Source organism: Prorops nasuta, unplaced genomic scaffold (genome assembly GCF_024137725.1).
Source record: "Prorops nasuta isolate Cenicafe-Biocafe unplaced genomic scaffold, Cenicafe_Pnas_1.2 PNAS00033, whole genome shotgun sequence".
Classification (NCBI taxonomy): domain Eukaryota; kingdom Metazoa; phylum Arthropoda; class Insecta; order Hymenoptera; family Bethylidae; genus Prorops; species Prorops nasuta.
The window spans coordinates 709,428-729,013 of NW_027116830.1; the positions used below are offsets into that span (position 1 = coordinate 709,428).

The window sequence follows — 19,586 nt, forward strand, 5'->3', positions numbered from 1 at the left end:
GCAGAGAAGGGAGGGACACAGAAGTGATAATGAAGAAACCCGCGCGCGAGATTCGCACAGTCGAGCGTGGTGCATCCTTCAAGCAAGTTCAGTTCATTGTTCCACGTGCATTTCACACGCGATTCTTTTCACTAATCCCCATCATCTTACGGAAGACAATGCAGATTCCAGTCTACCTCATGGAATACATCTGAATGTTTCCAGACTGTTTTTGCGGTAATGTCCCTTCAATATAATCTCTATTATTTTCCAACAAGTTTTATAATAATCATTATTATATGCAATAAACAATTTCCAAATTTTACCCTCAATAAATAAATCGTAATTCATTACGTTATTATAATATGAATTTTATTAAAGAATTAAAACTTATTTAAATATAAAATTTATTTTAACTTAATGAAACTTGTGGAAGAAGAATAATAATTTGAAAAGTGGAAATTCCTACTATTCTATATATCTCTTTTGCTACTTTTTAACTTTTAAATAAGTTTAGCACACATTTCCACTCTTCGTTTATATTCATTTATTTCTTAAAGGGGTTCACCACTGTATATAACGATCGATTTTCGAAAAGATTTCTTGGAATTTTTTGTGGGAAGAATTTCAATTCTTATATATATATATATACATAACTTTGTTCGTTTATTATTTAATATCCTACATAAATTTGGTTGAGGGTGTAGTTAAATTAATGTCTCCGGTAGGAGCCGAAATGGAACTTCGTAGAAATGATAGTGCCAAATAGTGTACGAGATACATCACGGATTGGTCATCTGAAACAAAAATAGCGTTTCTCAAATATTTTTATGTTCTCAACCAAATGTATGTAGAATTTTAGATAACAAACGAATAAAATGTGGTAAAAATTGTTGAAAAATCTGTAGTAGTTCCTCCATCCAAAATGTCTAAAAAAATATTCGAAAATTGGTCGTTGCACAGGTGAATCCTCTTAATATGATGACAAATCTGATTAGGATTAGTATAGCTAATATACTTACCCGCCTCTACTTTATAATCACTAGGTGAACTGTCTCAAATTTTACGAACATTAGTATCTCGGGTCATTTAACACGAGTACTCTCTGCACACACACACATAACTACCCTTGTGCACCTACTTAGAATCTCCGCTAATTTGTAGATATATTACCTCCACATTTGACTCCTTTATACCTTTCTACACTATTTTGTATAATTCGTAATATCCAATTTTTTCGTTATCATTTAATTAATAATTTGAAAAGAAAAAATAAGAAACATTTATATATATATATAAGATGAATTTTGTTTTATCTTATGAAAAAACATATAGCAGGGTTGGAGTCATCCGCCGATATGAAATTTGCATTGTTTGGTAAAAAAGGTCCCCCATGCATGTGCGATCTTTTCGCATGATTGTACTGTTGTAAGGAATAAGACAATATTTTTTTTAAATCAATCCACTAGATGTATATCGATGTACAAGAAATTGGTAAAAGGTGACGAAGAAATGTCTTCGCGCATACAAATAGGCAATCATGTAGATGTAAGTAGAAAATGGAAATAAGCTTCATGTCCTTTTTTATCTAATAGTAAATGGAGGGGTGAGAGAGAGAGAGAGAGAGAGAGAAAGGAGGGGGGATGGGGGTGAAATCTTGTTTTCCCTTTCCGTATACAGATGCGATACATTTTATCTGCTCCTTCCCCATCTCGATAATGAAATTCGCTCGAGGACATTTCTGTCTTGTCGATGTCAATTTTTTCCTATAATTAGAATAACATTCGAGCTATACACTAGCAATTTCAAGAAAAAACATCTATAATAAAGATCCTATCGGATTTCTGTTAAGAGCTTTTAACGAAATAGCTGGAATTTAATGAATAAATAACGAAATTCCAGCAATTTTTATTTAACAAAATATAAAATAGAATTATTTCGCGTTTCGATATATTATTGCTTTTATTATTATCATTAAAATATATAAAAATTTGGTAATATTATTGAAGCACACGGTGAACATCAGTATGCAAGTACAAAACTTATTTACATCGAGCAAATTCGTTGGGTAAATTGATGCGGGTGTTGAATATAGATTTAAAGGACTCTCCTTGAAAAGTTTATCTTACCGTAACACCCTAATATATTATTTAAGGCGACAAAAATATATCCTGAAAAAATCATAAACATTTCAGCGAGTATTGATAAACTTATAAGAATAAAATGAAAGCGAGAACATAGATTGTTTGTAATTTTTACGTTAATTTCGAGTTGGTTTCGAAATAAATATTTTTCAATGATTAATGTTGGTGCTTTGTCTTTGCTGATCTATCTGGCTTATGGAAATTTTGTCGCGCTTGTTTCTATTCGTCCTTCGAGGATACTAAACGAAATTTTCAAGAGAGAAAGAGGGAGAGACGCGAGAGAGAAAGGGTAAAGGCATAAAGCGCGCTGTGACGTTGGTGGCTCGGTCAACCATAGTCTTTATTTATTTAAGGTTTTTACGACTCGTCGCGTTGGACCAGCGTGCTTTATCGCCAGCTCAACAGATTTTCATGATTTTTCCAAATTTTGCTTCTTCTATTTACAGAAACTACTAAATATCACATTTATTTCTTATCGTTATATCCGATAAACCGTCCTAAAACCAATACGCGAGTAGATTGATCCTTTTGAGAACGGACGAGAAAAACGTAAGAGTATTGGAAAACAATTCGGTATAGGCGCATTTTTTCTTGATAGAGAGAAGAAACTCTGTGAAAACATGAATTTTCCTAATGTAAATTGTTTTTCAAAGGATCAAAGCTCCGCTTGACGTTTACCTAAAAGAAATAAGCTACGTCCCCCTCCCCCCTTTCAAAATCCGTTGGAAAAGAAAGGAAACCGGCACCGCATTATGCGTTACAATTCAATTCCAGGGAGATTCAATTTTCATTCGGCCTGAGATTTATGGAGAAACGGTGGGTAAATGTCGCTAACGGATTTACCGATTTTCTTCCCGCTTAAAAATCAAAATTCCAGAGTGGCGCGCTTTATTAACGGAATAATTCGGACCTTTTGTAACAAAAGGGACTAACGGACCAGTTATCTCGTCCCGACGAGTCAGATAATAAAGGTACCATTGTAATTTCATTTCAAACCTCGACCGGCGTTAAGCTCTTCGGATAAATCATGAACTACCTTGCCGCTGGTTCGAAGAAACGTGAAAATCCCTTTTTTCAACTCGTTCAAGAGGGACAGCAAAAAAAAGTTACTCGCGAACGAGCGACATCTTTGAAAACATTGCAATTCTTTTCGCAATTATTTTGCATATTAACGTAAGAACTAGCATTGCGTCCGATTAATATCGGAGATTTCTACTGGCACTGTAATTGGTCCGTAAAATTTCGCTTCGTATATTCCTGCTGAGGCTGGGCTAAATGTTTGAAGAGGGAAACTGGTGAAAGGGGTGAGGGTACAAATATCATATTCTGGTTTGAATTCTTTTCATAAGACGAAATAAGGATCGATCCAGGGAGTTGTAGAATTGAAAAGAAAAAGAAGCAAAGTGTTGGTTTGGGGAGGATTGGCGGGAAAAGAAGAGCGAGTTTGGATAATTACTGACATCTGTCGGATAGTAATCATGGAATGGGTGAAAGCGAGAGGAAGGGAGGGGGGGGGGGGGCTTACGTGGCTATTCGAACAACCAATAACAGCTTCCGGAAAGCAGTATCATCAGTCAATCTTCCAGCACGGCATGTTTATTACTAAAACGCGTTAGTCCTGACTAGACTGACCAAATGCCTCTACAAACCGGAAGTCACTCTGCCACGAGCCTATCCATTATTATTCCCATTGTTCACTTTCGTCGCTCAACCCCATTATTAAAAAACACGGATGTGCTGTACTCAATGTTTTGCCATATTTACTTATACCACTCCGATCATTCTTCTCTTCTTCGACCAATTTTCTTGTATAAAACAAAAAATAACTCTATTTTACAGCTCCTCGTTAAAATTCCAACCTAAGATTTTTAACGATTTAATTTACCGTCCAGCATCGCTGTAAAAATTAATGCTCGCTAGGTTCCTGCCCCTGGATAATATTTCAGCGCGTATTCGATTTTTTCTCGTTTCCCTGTTAGGGAGGAAAACGTTGTTTACCTCGTTCCCTCCATTATCTCTTGTTCTTTGCTTTGTTTATAGGTTTCTAATCCCCTATCTATTTATTATTCTACCAATATCCAATTATTCCAATCGAAACATCAATTTTGGCACGAATAACGAAAGTATATTTCAAAATTTAATTCTAATTCTCAACAAATGTTATGGAAGACCCTTAAAACTGTTTTTTCAATATAAAATGTATATACATATATATGTGTGTGCATGTGTGTATTATTGTTGATAATTGGACATTCTTTTGAAAACTCGGCGAGTTTTTGCTCGTCGCTGTCTTAATTTCTTGGCTAACGAATGGTAAGCTCTTGCGTTTCTCCAATACGCGCATGGCAGTCTTCCTCGTTTCAAACTAAACGAGCTTCCTGCCGTACTTCCTGACTACCACGTTCTCATCCCCCCCCCCCGCCTCCCCCTTCCCCCCTCGACCCGTTCCTTTCAAAATTATATCCTTCTCACATCCTACTTTCTTCTCTCCTTATATAATTTCTGTGTACATATCATTCTCACTTCATCCATAACTCATTGTCCTGTTTCTCCTCGTAAAAAGAAGAAACAAACAAAAGAAAAATAGAATTTGTCACTCAACGTAGTTTTTGAACTTGCAGCAAAAAAATATATTTTTTTTTCTTCGCAGCTTTCGAGCTTTTCTAATATATGAAAGATTCGAGACGAGCTCGAGCTCGGCCAATCGAGATATACTTCGACTTTTATTCCCGCAGCGAAAAAAAAGGAGGAGCACCGCGAGGGGCGATAACTTCGGCACGGATTAAGAACTTTTAACGAATCTGCTTGCGCAATTTCCATATCTGAAATTGTGCGCTTGGAGAAAGATCCAACTGGACGGTCGATTCGTTTACAGATATAGAAAGGCCTCGCGCGTGATTCACGATAACAAAGTGGAAATATAAGAATGAAACGTGCGAACGAGTGGTGCATGAAAATAGAGAAAGATTATGCTGGACAATCTGCGAAGCATCAAAGAGACGACGCACTCTCGAGGAAAGAAGCGCCAGTGAAAACGCCATTTATCACGTTTTTAATCCGATTTCAAGCCATCAAGACGCATTAAGCTCTTCTCTTGGCCATTTTCACTACGCCTCCCGATTTATTTCCCATAGAATTAGCCAAGTCCACAATGGAATAAGGTGCACTTGTGACGTACACTCCGATACAATCCTCGAGGGACAGTAAGCGGATCAGTAATAAAACTTACGAAAAGGGAATTTGTCCAATTGCAAATTTTTTCACCCCTCCACGTCCCTATTTCAGACCGTCGATCTCATTTTCAAGTCACAGCTGCTTCCAATCAAACCCATCCAGGATTAATTTCGCTCAATATTGCACGAAAAATGCCCTGCGTAATTGCAAATCACTCCTGTCCAACCTTCTTCCTTCGTTCAATTTTCTACGCCCTATTTTTTCTTCCTCGGTTCCCAGAAGTTCCACACACCACACTCGTTCTTCTCATTTCACTCGCGCGATTTACGTTCTATCCGCGCGTTTCTTTTAATTTCCTTACCGAATCCTTCAAGTCGATCGATTCCTGTCATTCCTTCCTCCTGTTCTTTTTTTCATTAATTTTTGTCAACCAGTGCACTATCCCAATCCGAGAAAGGCTGGATAGAGCTTTGAATAATTGCTATTTTCTTGGCGATTAATTATTGAAGCTCCGAGCGGTAATCGGCTTTCGGCTGACTACTTATCGAGTTTTCCACTGGATCTCCAGCGAAGCGAAACTATGTAAATTATGTCACAGGAGCGGGATAAAGGCTGAAAAGTGATCAACCGCGATGGAGATACTTGCGCAGTCCAAATTTGGAAGGAGGCAACTCTGGAGAGGCAAAATCCTTCCCGCGTGACGTCACGATCAAATTTTAAACTTTCAAACTGTTTTTTTTTTTTTTATCAAAAAGCATAATCGACAGTGTAATGTGCATTGTCCGATTTATATAAGCCATAACCACTTGGCGCGGAAATGATCGAGTCTCCTGATTTTAATTTTAACTTTTCTATAGTTTAACCATTTTACCACTTAATTTTAAGTAGTTCTCTCTATAAACGTTATAGTTTATATAAGAATAAGTTCTCGCGAGTTAGGTGGAAGTGAGAAAGAGATTTCAGTGGTAAGATGGATCCGTCGTACAAGTTTGGTGCACGAAATTTTATGCGAATCGGGAAAACGTCATTGCCACTTAAGCAGCGAGAACCATAACCAATCCATCATAGTCACGATTGATTATTTTCTGTACATCTCAGACTTAACTTTTACAGGACGATATGTTTCATTCAGAAACCGGTCGATTTTTTCGAAACAACTTCACAAATTTTAGTGAAGCGATAAATTAAGCCCTCCCCTTCTTCCTCCTTAATTTTGCACTTCGATGAAAAATTCATATTCAAATGATGAAAGTCTGTGTAAATACGATTAGAAAATCTTTTAATAAATTTATATATCACGTGATTATATAATTGTTAATCTTCGGGATTTAATAATTATTTAGCTCGCTTCTCGTTTATCATTGACAGAGCTACCAAAGTTCTCCCTAGCATTCGGAGATGTTTTATTTAGGTGGTGGAAACGTTGAAAATTCAGAGGGATCAAAGTAATCCAGGAGCTGTTGCGTTTTTCTCCGAGACGACACGGAATATCTAATTACGCCACCTGCTTTACTTTCCCAACGACGAAAAACCCATCGACCAATACGGAAGATCAGGAGAATGCGAATTTGAGAAAGCAAAAAACGTAGGAATTCAAATGCGCTTTAGATAATGGAAAGAAAGATATCGACTTAAAAATTCATCTAGATACGCTCGCCTGAACCATTCTCCAATAACAAATGATGAAAATTTTCTATTAACGTAATTCGAGTTGAACCTGGCACTTAATTTCTTCTACAAATATAACATTAAATTTTAGCTCAAACAAGAAAAAATATGTATAAATTTCCCATAATTGAAAATAAAGTCGATTTTTCATTTCATTTCATTTGTAATCAAATTTTTCTACCAACATACTTTAAGCTAGTTTTGAAACCAATTTTTTTCTACAAATATTTTATTAATTTTTGAACAAATTTATCAATGCCGGCATTTCCCTGTTGAAAAATGAGACAGTTTTTTATGTTTCATTTAATTCGTGCTAAAGGATCTTAGAGGAAATTGGAAATGGCTTGGAAATTTTTTTTATTGTTTCGTTAAGGAAGGTAGCTAATTGCATGAAAGTTTTGACAAGAGGAGGAAAGGGAGTGAAAAAACTCGTAAAGTAATAAGTCTACTATTTTCTGGTGAGTGTGAATAGGTGGAAGCACTTTTATTTGAAGCAATACTGGGGCTAGATACCCTTGTTCTCCCAGACTTTACTAGCTGCAATGGAGTCACTCTCGCTAATCTCGTGAGAAGATTAGCCCGATACAGAACAAACTGTACCACAAGTTTCTCTCTCTTTCTCTCTCTCTCTACTCCCTTCCATTTTCCCACATTGTTCCAAAAGAACTTCTAATTGCTCTCGCCATAACCTATTAAATCTCTGATTGCCAACATTCAATTCTTAATTTCTTTCTGATTTGTCTACTCTCACCCTTTTAAATTACTATAATATTCCAATGACGAGTATCAACCATCCGAAAGCTTGGCAACTTTATTAAAATTTAAATTCGCACCAAGAATCTTCACGGTACTCAATTTCAGCAAATGAGGGTAGGAAAAGTCTGAGAATAGGAAATCTTGAAGAGCTTATAAATAATTTCTTATCATAGCCAAGTCCAAATGAACAGCTGATAGTAATCGTCAACTTTTATTTATTCCCTCGCTTCAAGTTTTATCACCATTCCCTCCACTTTCTTTTGGGAGGAGAAACTAGTATCAAACTGGAAAATTTCCTGTTCTTTGATAAAATTTTCTAAATTGAATTTATTTTTCTATTTTTTAGTTTCTTAATTGTCGTTTTGTTTAAATAGAATTTCGAGGTTACGAAAGTTTTTATATACGTTTCCCACAATTAAGAAAATAGCAACATTTATTGACGCATCTTGGTCATTTTTTAACCAATTAAGAACGCCCTGGGGTATATTTCGCAAGTGGTGAAAGCTCGAAACTCCACAGACTTGAGTTTAAAACTTTAGCACTTCGATGACAAATAATTTTCTTTCGAGTAATTGAAAAATATAATGTTTTATATGATCCACCGTTAAGGATCCATATACACCTATATAGAAAACGATATTTAAAGAAAATTTGATGTGCTTTAAAGGAAAAGTTTTTACTTTTATCTTACCCTTTAATAGTTAATTAAAATCTAAGTTTAATCATTCTGAGATTTAGTATTCTACGTATTAATTAATGTTCCAGTCCATTCAATGTATCAATGCTAGTATTGATATATACGTATACATTCATTATCACATGAGTTCCCAATCGTATATCAGAGGAAATTGAAAGTAACTTGTTACAACAGAATGTAATATTCTCTTCAAAGTCTTGCGAAGCCTTTACCGTTTGACGAGGACGTGCCCGAAGTCACAACTGGCGCTTTATGAACTTATATATGGGAAGTTACAGCCAACGCCAGCTAAAACAGTCTGACCCTATATGATATGCAATTCAATCAACTTTCAATCTGAACTTGCTGCCATCACTATATCATAAATCATAAATGCGTACGTAAGATTACGTTGAATATAGGGAGAGGAATAAGTGACCTTCGAGCATTATTACGGTGCTTAGCTGCAGGGTTTGCTGGAAGGGTGGGAAGTATCAACCGTTGGCGTTTATGTGGCGACCAACTGTCGAGATTATAATATTCACGCGAGATTCAGGGCGTGACATTCTTCTTCTCCTTCCTGAGTTAGGACTAAAATAGTCGACCCAAACCTCTTACCCCAAACTTCTCCAAATAACTAATGCCAGAATATCACACCTCCGTTTAATTAGGTCAATTAAAACCTTTCCCTTAATATCACCGAAAATATTAAATCTACCCGATTTCAAATCTTGTAATTTATAATGATTGCTGCAGATTGGATTAATAGTAAACTTTTTCTTCCATTTAGCATGTATGGTCTATGGCATGGCATCAGGGGACATTAAAATCTATTTTCTCCTCCTGCTTCTTCAGTCGACTTTTGGTATGTCTATGAAAATGAAATTGGACTTTTTTAATCAAATAATAAAACATTTCAAAACAGGTCAAATATTACATACGTACAAGCAGCAGCCCGAGTTTCTGGCACCCCTGGAGAACCACACAGTCACTCAAGGTCGTGACGTGTCCTTCACCTGCGTCGTTAATCATCTTCAATCTTACAAGGTAAATGCATTTAATGGATTTATCATATCATTGTATCCAATATTTATATTTTATCTTATTCTATAATTTTACGTTTGTTTCTAATCTGCAAAAATATAGGCTCAATTAAAGCTCTTTCAATCGTATACAAAAGTAAATAAGATTGGGAGGGTGGAAATCAGAATTCATTTTGGGTAAATCAAACAATGTAATTAGACGTAGAGGTAGTCTTACTCGATATAGATATGAATGAAAAATTCCTTGGCCAACCTGCGCGTAATTCACTTTCGGGATGAAGTCCAAGTTTGATTGCGTGCGAATTCAACAATTGTTGGAAGCTCCAGCGGATGGCACGTGATATAACAGCGACTAGCCAGACAACCACTGGAAGAAAGGATATCAAATCACCGCTGCTAATATCCCAGACACGGTTTCCCTCAATCGAAACTGATTACAGATACAATCTTCCTTCGAATACCGCTTGAACTGAAATTGATAAAAACAGGAAATCAGTAAGAGTATACTTTTTACTTAAAATTAAAATATAAATTATAGATTATATTTGTTCAAATAATAATTATTCGTCACGAAATCTTATTTCACGCATGATTTTTAAGGCTATAGTTAAAAGGAAGATGATATTAAAAAATTATGAGAAATGAATGAATTATTTTAAGGCAATATAAACGAGATTAATAGTTCATTAAAAGTTCATAAAAAGTATATATGTACATATATATGGAGAAACGAGGGGGTGGAAAATAAAAACGACAAGTGGATCTCATCAGGGTCATTTATAGGCGCTTTACGGTTTATCGGTTCAGGATAAAAATGCACTTTTGTTCGCGTTCCAAAAGCCCTTTCAGCTGTTCAATAGGGTAGCTCGTCTCAAATATAACAGTTGGAACCAGCGAGGGAAATAGGGGAAACTGATTGTGAATGACTTTCATTCCGGCACTCGTTCACTCCCGAGGCACGTTTTTCGACTATCGATTGCAGTCTCTCACATAAATAAAAAATCAATAAAACTACACGATTATTACAAAATTGTAAAATTACAAGAGTTACAAATATATATAGCCTATAGCAATGTTTAACTTAAGATAGTACTAAAAGCATTTGGAAAGAAGCAGAGAGCAACAAGTGTCCAATTCTGATAAAACTTTAATGGCTTTTACTTATTGCATTTACTGTTCAGGCTATACAAGATTTTGTTCATTTTTATCTACTTAAAGCCGAATCGATTAATCATCAACTTGATGGAAAATGGAGTAGCAAGAGGGGGTGAAATTGTAAAGCTTGTTAATCGAGACGTAAACATAGATTAATCGAGAAATTTTCGGATGCGGATTTTTCAGGTTGCTTGGATAAAGTCTGATTCTCGGGCAATCCTAGCAATTCACACGCGAATGGTCGCACAGAATCCAAGATTGCACGTTACCCACAACGGTCACAATACATGGAAGCTCCACGTGAGCAACGTCCATCCAAATGATTCTGGTACCTACATGTGCCAGATTAACACTGACCCTATGAGAAGTTTGGTTTGTATCGTTTAACTCTTCTACATTTTTCCTGTAATGTTTTCGTTATATTACTAAAAAATATATAGACCATAATATTGATTAATTGGATTAATCTCACAGACAAATAATATGAAGTTCCTTCTGTGAGAAAGTTTTGTGATAATTGCAATTGATAATTTAGTTTAATGGTCAAATTTTGTTTCAATGATCGCTTTAACTAATATTGAAGAAGGATTTGAGAAATTTGTGTGTATATAGGAAGTATAAATAATATTAAATAGTAACAGTAAGTTATATGCAGACGGGACGAATGAAAGTAGTGATACCGCCAGACATAATGGACCAGGATGAAAATTCCGACTTGCTTACGACGAAGGAGAATGGTGAGGTTCGACTGACTTGTCATGCAACGGGCACTCCGACGCCTGTCGTCCTTTGGCGTCGCGAAGACGGTAGGAACATCACTATCAGAGACGACCAAGGGATAAAACGAGGTGCTTATCCACTATTTTCCCATTCAGGAATTTAATTCCTTTGTAAAAAAAGGGGTTTATTTTCTCCTTTCATTATTCAAGTTCTTTAAGGTTCTGTTCGTCCACAAAGACATACGATTAGCTTCTCTGACTCTGAGTGATTGATGGTGGCTCTATTCTATATTCTATAGACAACTAGCCTTATCCTTCATCTCATTTTGCTAATATATTCACTTCATTCTACCAACATAAGATGTAACTTCCGTATTTTCGTTCAATCATTTACCTCTTAATCATTGTTTTCTTTTAAATAATATTCATAGGATTCTGAAAAAAGAATTTTTCTGGTGTTTAAATTTGATCAATGGTTAACTAAATATAATATGCATTTGAAATATATATACCACATATTTTGTTAAATGTCCAGAGTTAGGTTTATTGAATTAAATTGATTGAATAGGTAGTTTTCTTTGTTCTGGTTGAGGGTTGGTGAGTGATATTGGAATTAAATTTCTGGATCTTTGAACTGGGTAGTGAAATCGTACGAAGGTGAGGAGCTGCGTTTGAGGGGAATTCAGCGGCAGGAAATGGGCTCCTATTTGTGCATAGCATCAAACGGGGTACCACCAATGGTCAGCAAACGATATTACGTCAACGTTCGCTGTGAGTCATAAACGTAACTTGGCAGGGCACCGATGAACTTTCCTGATTAATTGCTCTCCTTTGCTTACAGTTAAGCCTCTGATCAAAGTTTCAAACCAGCTGGTAGCGGCACCTGCTAACAGTGATGTCACCTTTCAATGCTTGGTCGAGGCCTCGCCTAAACCAATGAACACATGGCACAGGGATAACGGTGAGATCAAATGAACTTTCACGTTTTCCTGAAAATTAAAACAAGATATAGATAACAAGAAATATATTTATTCTTATATTATAGGTGAAAAAATCTTAACGGATGAAAAGTACGTTTTGTCAGAAGTCCTGGTCAGCGATTACTCTTACTTGATGAACCTGACGATTAGAAACCTGAAGAAGCAGGACTACGGTGCTTACGTGTGCGTATCAGAGAATGAATTTGGCACAGCTGATGAGAGCGTTAGACTTCAAGGTAAAACATTGTGGATGAAATCCTATAAAAATAATTCATACCTTCAATTAATTTATTTTTTGAGCGCAGAGTTGCCTCTGGTAGGAACCATAGGTTCGATTGAAAAGGTGAAGTTGAGTAACAGATGGGGAAAGCAGGAAGGAAAAGGTAAAAATTATTTATACGAAAATCGTGAGGAATCAAAACCAACTTCGAAATCAGGATCGATTTCGACACATACATTGACGCCAATCAGGAAAGATTTGTCCAGCCACGAATCAATAGCAAAAACTTCTTATCCATCGCTAGCTCATTCATCACCCACTCACTTATTAAATAATGCAAACAAATTTATCCTACATTCTTATTGCTTATCTATTAATTTCATATTAATGTTTATCTATAAATAATTATCCGCTAAACTCGTTTTAATACTAATAATAATTATTCATTGAATTTATTTTTTGATTCATAAATGTAGATCTAAAAGCATAGTTTTAAATCATATGGTGTAAATATCAACTGTTTTTATGACAATAAACGTAGATCTATTTCTACTGACAAAAAATTATACATTTGTTTGTGAAAAATATAATTTGTTTTTATTTAATCATCAGCACACAACGACGCTTCATGCAGGCTTTTATTTTATTTTTTTTACTAATATTATATATGTTGTGCATCATAGTTTTCGATATTCTTAACAGTAGATATTATTTTTTACGATAAACATTAATGATTAGTAACGAAATAATTTTCACATCCGTTCCACCGATATCCAAAGGAAGAAGCCACAGAGACTGAAGATAATGAACGCCTACGCATCTTTATTTCTCTCTATTACAGAATAAATTTGTGTTCAGTCGACGCAGCTCCTTCATTAAAATTGGATAGAGTTTAGATTTTAAAAATGAGTAACTATTACGTGTTTCTTTTTGTGCTTTTTCTATCTCCGATTTCTTTTGTTTCATCTGCTTGTACGTCAGTTTATTCGAAGTCGAGACAAACTAGGAATTTCATTTGCACTGAAATAAATTTGCTACAAAAAAGCTTGGAACGTGCACTGGCCAATACGACAGCAATCAAAATCTATGACTCAAATATACTAAATGTTCCTGGGTAAAGTTGGAAAGAACAATTATCGTTAAAATGAATCGTTTTTTAATTAATAAATTTGCTCGTATTTAACGTCTATTTGCACACAGGCAAAGTTTCATTAAATTTAGCGAAACTTTACGGTCACTGGATTTACATTCGTGTGGAATTCAAACTTTCGACAAAGAAGCTTTGATAGGCTTAACGAAATTAGAAAAATTGATACTATATGGGAATAAGTTAACATGGGTATCCCGATTTTTGTTTATAAATACATACGAACTTCGAGTTTTGGATATATCGTTCAATGCCATCCAAGGAATAGATTTTCCTGTTTACCAGATGCTTCCATTTATGGAAGAATTTTACTTTGATGACAATCAACTGACGACCATTGATTTCAACATGTTCTCCTATATGGGAAAATTGCGCAGGGTGAAGTTTGGAAAGAATCCTTGGAATTGGGTGTAAGTAATCTGAAAAAAAGTACTTTGTAATATGGACATATTTATTTACAATTTCTTAATATCCTGCTATTATTATTATTGCAATAAAATTAACAATTAGATATCGAGCACGTTTAACATGGCAAATGGAGAATCAGAATGTGAGCTACGATGACGATTGGGAAGATTGGCACTGGATGAGCAAAACAATCAAAGAATGTGTAGAGAGTGGTCAAGGAGAAATACCAAACGATAATGTAATCGATTGTGCAATTGGCAAACTTTTAAACTTTGCTAGTAAAACTTTTTCTTCGGACAAGAACGAATGCTTTACTCAGGCTAGAGATTTAGTACGCTGCGTCAGACTACCAGCAACTAATGGAACAGTGAATACTGATAATCAATCTGTACGGATGATTCTTCAAAATTATGAAAAGATTTTGCCACCTATGAGCTATGTAGAAATACCATTCAAAATTTTAGCTACCTCGAGTGCAGGTTGAACCAATTTCACTCTCAATCGTTAAAATTTTAAAAGCTTTTATTTTAAAATTCTTATACAATTTCCATACCTTATTTACATTTAATTAAAATAAAAAATAAATTAGATACAATTTTTATATGATAAACTTAGATATTCAAGATATGGATAATATAATTAAATAAAAAATTAATTTACTTGTAGGAAATATTTTGAGTTAATTCTAATTGTTAAGATTATATGATAAATGAAATATTTTCGCCAGAAATTCATTGTTTATAAATAACATAAATAAAAAGATATGATTCAGCCGTGCTATAAAAATCGTAAAATTTATTCTAAAAGTCAATTTTTTTAGAGAAAAATGATAACTTTTAATCATTGCTAAAGTCTTCTTAAAATCAGCTTATAAAATTTATCTCGGCTGAAATCATGCATCTTGCTACTAAAATTATTTATACTTGCACATTTAAGAATGGATAGAAATCTCTGTAGCAAGTTTGCTTTTTATTGCGAAGGTTTCTTAAATTTTCGGAAACGAGACTGAAGTTCCTAATAAAATTCTCCTCTAATAAGAATAAGTAGTGCAATTTTGAAAAATGTCTATTAAAACAGAAAATAAAATTTATTGATTTAAAATTTTACATTAGAAGTAAGAATAAATAAAAAAGAAAAATAAATGTTTACCTGGATGTTCCCGTATTTGATTTAGATCATGGTATAATTTCAGAGAAGTGACGCTTATCGCTTTGTGCTTCGACGGCATTACATCTCCGAGATACTCGAATTGTTGATGTCCATCTTTGAATATCGTTACCTAAAAAAATATATTTCTTAAAATATTTCATCAACATTAAAAGAAACAAAGCTACACCGAACAATGTACACAAAGAAATGTTTACTTTGCACATAAATCCTTGGTAGTCCGTTGCTCGGAGACACTCGAATGTACAAAAGGCATTGAAACGTTCAAGAACCAAAGTTTGCAAAGCGTTCATATGGGCAGTACTTTTGCTAATAGTACCCTCATCGATTAAAATCTTGTTTTTTAATGACGAGGCATCTTTAGTGAGTTTCCTCTCGCTCTTTTTCTCGATTTTTCCTGATTGTGCTACAGCTTCATTTATACACTTTTGTCGTTCCAAAAGTTTCGTAGCTCCAATCGGTTTCGCCCAGCGGATCTCCCAGCCTTCCTTTTCTGCTACGCTGCCCGGTCCTTAATAATTATATTCCCATTAAAACAACAAATTCTATGTCCTTGAAAAGACGTAAAAATGATAAAAACAAACTTACGCGACATTATCTGAAAAACTGTATGAGCAGATTCGCGATTCTCGTAATGTATAAACGCGAAGTGATTGATTTTCTTCAATTTTAAAATTGGAATACCAGTATCCCGCTGAAAAATCTCGCGCATCTTTTGCTGGGATGTATTCAGTGAAAGATTTCTCACGAATAGAGCCGTAACCTGCCCATCATAATTGAAAAAGGCCGTGTTGAAAAAAGTAAACTCCGAAAAACGCGAAGATTATCTAAAATTAAGAGAGAAGAAATATGTTACCGTTTGCATAACGTCCTCGTCGATGGGATCCCCGGGTTCAGGATCTGCCCAGTCAACAGCGATTTCGTGATCCCACAGCATAACTCTGCCAGGAATCAGTTTCCTTCTAGCCATGGCTGCGGCCCTATGATCCTTGAATTCTACGAAGATAAATCCGCGATTCAAAGATTTATCGTGCGCACTGGGATATAGATAAATATCGGTGATGCCCTCAAGAATTTTGTTGAGTTCCTCGAGAAACTCCGCTTTCCCTTTGTTCTTAGGCACCCCGCCAAAGAACAATCGGCAATTATCCACTGATTTCACTACACCTATACGGTGCCCTGGACGTATCTGGTAACCGTCTAATTCTTGGCAAGCTTTTTTGGCAGTTTTTGTATCGGCATAAAGAACGAATGCATAGCCCCGCGTAGAACCAGAAAAATCCAACATCAAACGAAGCTCCATCAAACGTCCAATCCTTTGCAAAATCGGCATCAATTCATCCTCGTAACAATCTCTGGGTAAACGTCCCAGAAAGATTTCTGCACCCTTTATCCTGTGTTTTTCACCACTAGCAATTTCTGGTGCAGTCAAACGACGCTGCCCATTTTCCTGCACCAATTCGTAATCGGTTTGCTTTAACAATTCTAATAATCTTAGTGTTAATTCGCAATCATCGCCAAGATTAGTGTTGTCTATGGCGATACTAGTTGCTTTCGTGGATAGCATTTTTCTCGTTAACGAAAACCTGAACGACGCAGAGAGAACTGATATGTTGGATTCTTTCAACGCAACATTTGACTCCTGATGTATCCCTTCTTAGCTTATTTAAATTCGCAGAAATTTACCGGGCTGCTGCCTGCTTCGGCCAATCAGCTTTCAGAATTCGCTTCTCAGAACTGTATGGCAATACAAAATACCGATTGAGGGATAAAAGCTGGGTATTCGATATATATTACATATATATGTATATATCGAATATTTGTGTTTGTATGTATACATTTCTGTTACAATATAATACGAGGAAATTGTCTCACTCCGAGTCTTATTTTTAATTAGTTTTGAATTTTTATCATAGTTATAAAGAAATACAAGTTTAGTATTTTCTAATATCTTTGTCTTTAGAATTTGTTGTGGTTTGATTGAAATATAAAGAATGTGACAAAAGACATGTTTTCTTTCATCACTTTACGTTTTGCTAGAATAATTCGGCGTTGTTGAGAACATTTTTTACACTTTTGCAACAAATGTACGTAAAGTTATGCGTTCATTTAGTATAAAAATTTATTATATGCAAGGATTCTAATGTAGTATCCTTGTGCATAAAAGCATGTTTGGTAAATAAACGAACCTAACCAAACAAAGCTAACAATATGTCATAAATATACTCCTGTACTCTTTCAATTTTTATTTCAACAGTTTCTTATGGCTTTTGGTTAACGATTTGATTAACTTAAAATGGACACAAGTAAATCTGAGAAACGGAATTTTTCCGAAGAAGGTTACGGCGACTTAAAGCCGGTTTTAGTAAAAATCGATCCAAATGCTAGAACACGTGATATTATGATAGACAAAGATGAGGTATATTTGTTATAAATTAGCTTTTAATATTGCCATTTGTTTGTGCAATTTTATACTTTTATTTTTATTTCAGTTTAGTATTGGTAGAGCTAAAGAAAACGATGAGATTATATTAGACATTAACATATCAAGAAACCATTGTATTATAAGAAGCATTGGTAATAATGATTGGATTATTAAAGATAAAAGCTCCAGTGGTACACTAATTAATGGTAATGTATTAGAAAAAGGAGTAGAATTCAAACTTAATAAAGGTGATCAAGTACAATTTGGTTCGTCCGAAGAGTTTAAATATGTAGTAACATTCGTTACCATGCCAGAACATCCTATTAAAAGACAACGTGTTGATGAGCAAATATTAGAAACAGTATTGACAGAACAAAAGACATTTGCTGAGAATCAAGCTCTTCAGAGAAAGGAGCTCAAAGATAAATTAGAAACTAAGCAAAAAGAGCAAGAAGATCTGAAAGCACAACTAGAAGAATTATTAAAGCAGCAAAATGCAGCTATAGAAGATAAAGAAGATTTAATAAGACAAATTGCCGCTTTAAAAACACAAATAGATGCTGTCAATGCCCAAGAACAAAATTTACAGAAAGTCTACACAGAATTGCTACAAGAATTAGAGAATGAAAGAGTTAAGTTTGAGGCTCGTCTAAATGAAGAGAGAACAAAGTGGCAAGAAGCTTTAGATTTGAGTAAGCAGGAGAAAGAAGAACTTGAAGTGAAGATGAAGCAACAAATGGAAATATGGAGGGAGCAGCAACAAATAGAGTGGAAAACTATGATGGAGATGAAGGTGAGAAAAGAAAGAACTATCCAGGTTAAATTGTTAAATGAGAAATATGAACTTGAACAAAAGTTGAAGAAAACTGAAAAGGCTTTAGATGAAGAGAAAGCCAAAGCTACCGAACTTCAGGCTATAAATGGTATTTTTAAAACCTTTATAATTCAATATTTATACGTTCATGATTAGATAATGTTATATGTTTACATTTTAGGTAACTGCATCATTTTCGATATAATAAATGCTGGTGAAATTCAAAATTTTGAGGTAATGGAAACTATTGATTTGACAATTGATTCTCCAGCTCCTACAAATCCAATTGTTGCTCAAAAAGAGAGTGTATTTAATAAAGTTAATGATATTATGGATGAACAATTTGGCTGCAGTATCTGTGCTGAATTGTTTATAAAAGCAACAACGTTAAATTGCACACACACGTTTTGCTATTTTTGCATACATACTTGGAATAAAAAGAAAAAGGAATGCCCTATTTGTAGAGCCAAAATTTTTTCAATGAATAGGGCTTTAGTTCTAGACAATTTTATTGATACCATTGTGGAAAATTTGCCAAAAGACAAACAGGAAAAGAGAAAGGAAATTATTCAAGAGAGAAGCAGTGTGTACTTTTATTACTTTTAAATCATTTTTCTATGAAAAGAATGTAGAGAGCTTTACTTCTTTTTTCGAATTTCAGTTGCAGAGAAAAGGAAGAAAATTTTCTGAAAGCAGTATTAAAAATTACATAAAATTCGGAGGCAAAATTTTTAAGTGCGTTTCAATTCTTTTTAAATCAATTTAATAGAGGAAGAAAAGAGGTCTATTCATGAGTGATTATTGAAAAATAACACATTACTTATTTTATTTACAATTATCTTAAAATTTGGATTCTTAGATATGACATACTTTCTTTTTTTTGAAATATTAAATTCTTGCAAAAACGTTTAGATTGAAAAAATCTAGAACATTCCTCCGTGTTCTATTGTTAATATTTATAAAGGAAATGTGTTAATAAAATGTATTTTGCGCTTTTTACGCCCAATCGTCAATTTCTCTTTTGAAGTATAATTTAATTATTTGTAAAAAAATACTGGGACAATTGTTCATTAAAATTAAATTTGTAGGAGTCATAAACTAATGAAAAATA

The 19,586-nt window shown here is 34.6% G+C and overlaps 4 protein-coding genes across 4 annotated transcripts; 3 read left to right on the plus strand and 1 right to left on the minus strand.

Annotated features, from left to right (window-relative positions):
• The first annotated feature begins 76 nt into the window (after window positions 1–76).
• Window positions 77–13,033, plus strand: LOC136783383 (lachesin-like). Its single transcript, XM_066743498.1, has 9 exons — window positions 77–216; window positions 9,188–9,262; window positions 9,323–9,444; window positions 10,782–10,967; window positions 11,251–11,443; window positions 11,957–12,085; window positions 12,156–12,275; window positions 12,360–12,530; window positions 12,600–13,033. Exons 1-9 carry the CDS (start codon window positions 195–197, stop codon window positions 12,917–12,919), a joined length of 1,338 nt encoding a protein of 445 aa, XP_066599595.1. The 5' UTR covers window positions 77–194; the 3' UTR covers window positions 12,920–13,033.
• Window positions 13,034–13,310: 277 nt separating this feature from the next.
• Window positions 13,311–15,223, plus strand: LOC136783466 (leucine-rich repeat and fibronectin type-III domain-containing protein 5-like). Its single transcript, XM_066743654.1, has 3 exons — window positions 13,311–13,628; window positions 13,715–14,071; window positions 14,172–15,223. Exons 1-3 carry the CDS (start codon window positions 13,420–13,422, stop codon window positions 14,551–14,553), a joined length of 948 nt encoding a protein of 315 aa, XP_066599751.1. The 5' UTR covers window positions 13,311–13,419; the 3' UTR covers window positions 14,554–15,223.
• LOC136783464 (RNA-binding protein 47-like) lies at window positions 14,996–16,973 on the minus strand. Its single transcript, XM_066743651.1, has 5 exons — window positions 16,093–16,973; window positions 15,825–15,999; window positions 15,434–15,747; window positions 15,219–15,348; window positions 14,996–15,134 (listed from the first exon to the last, which is right to left on the minus strand). The coding sequence occupies exons 1-5, from the start codon at window positions 16,801–16,803 to the stop codon at window positions 15,100–15,102; spliced, it is 1,365 nt and encodes a 454-aa protein (XP_066599748.1). The 5' UTR covers window positions 16,804–16,973; the 3' UTR covers window positions 14,996–15,099.
• A 123-nt stretch (window positions 16,974–17,096) lies between these two features.
• Window positions 17,097–19,470, plus strand: LOC136783463 (E3 ubiquitin-protein ligase rnf8-B-like). Its single transcript, XM_066743650.1, has 4 exons — window positions 17,097–17,655; window positions 17,729–18,584; window positions 18,657–19,058; window positions 19,137–19,470. The coding sequence occupies exons 1-4, from the start codon at window positions 17,533–17,535 to the stop codon at window positions 19,163–19,165; spliced, it is 1,410 nt and encodes a 469-aa protein (XP_066599747.1). The 5' UTR covers window positions 17,097–17,532; the 3' UTR covers window positions 19,166–19,470.
• The last annotated feature ends 116 nt before the right edge of the window (window positions 19,471–19,586 follow it).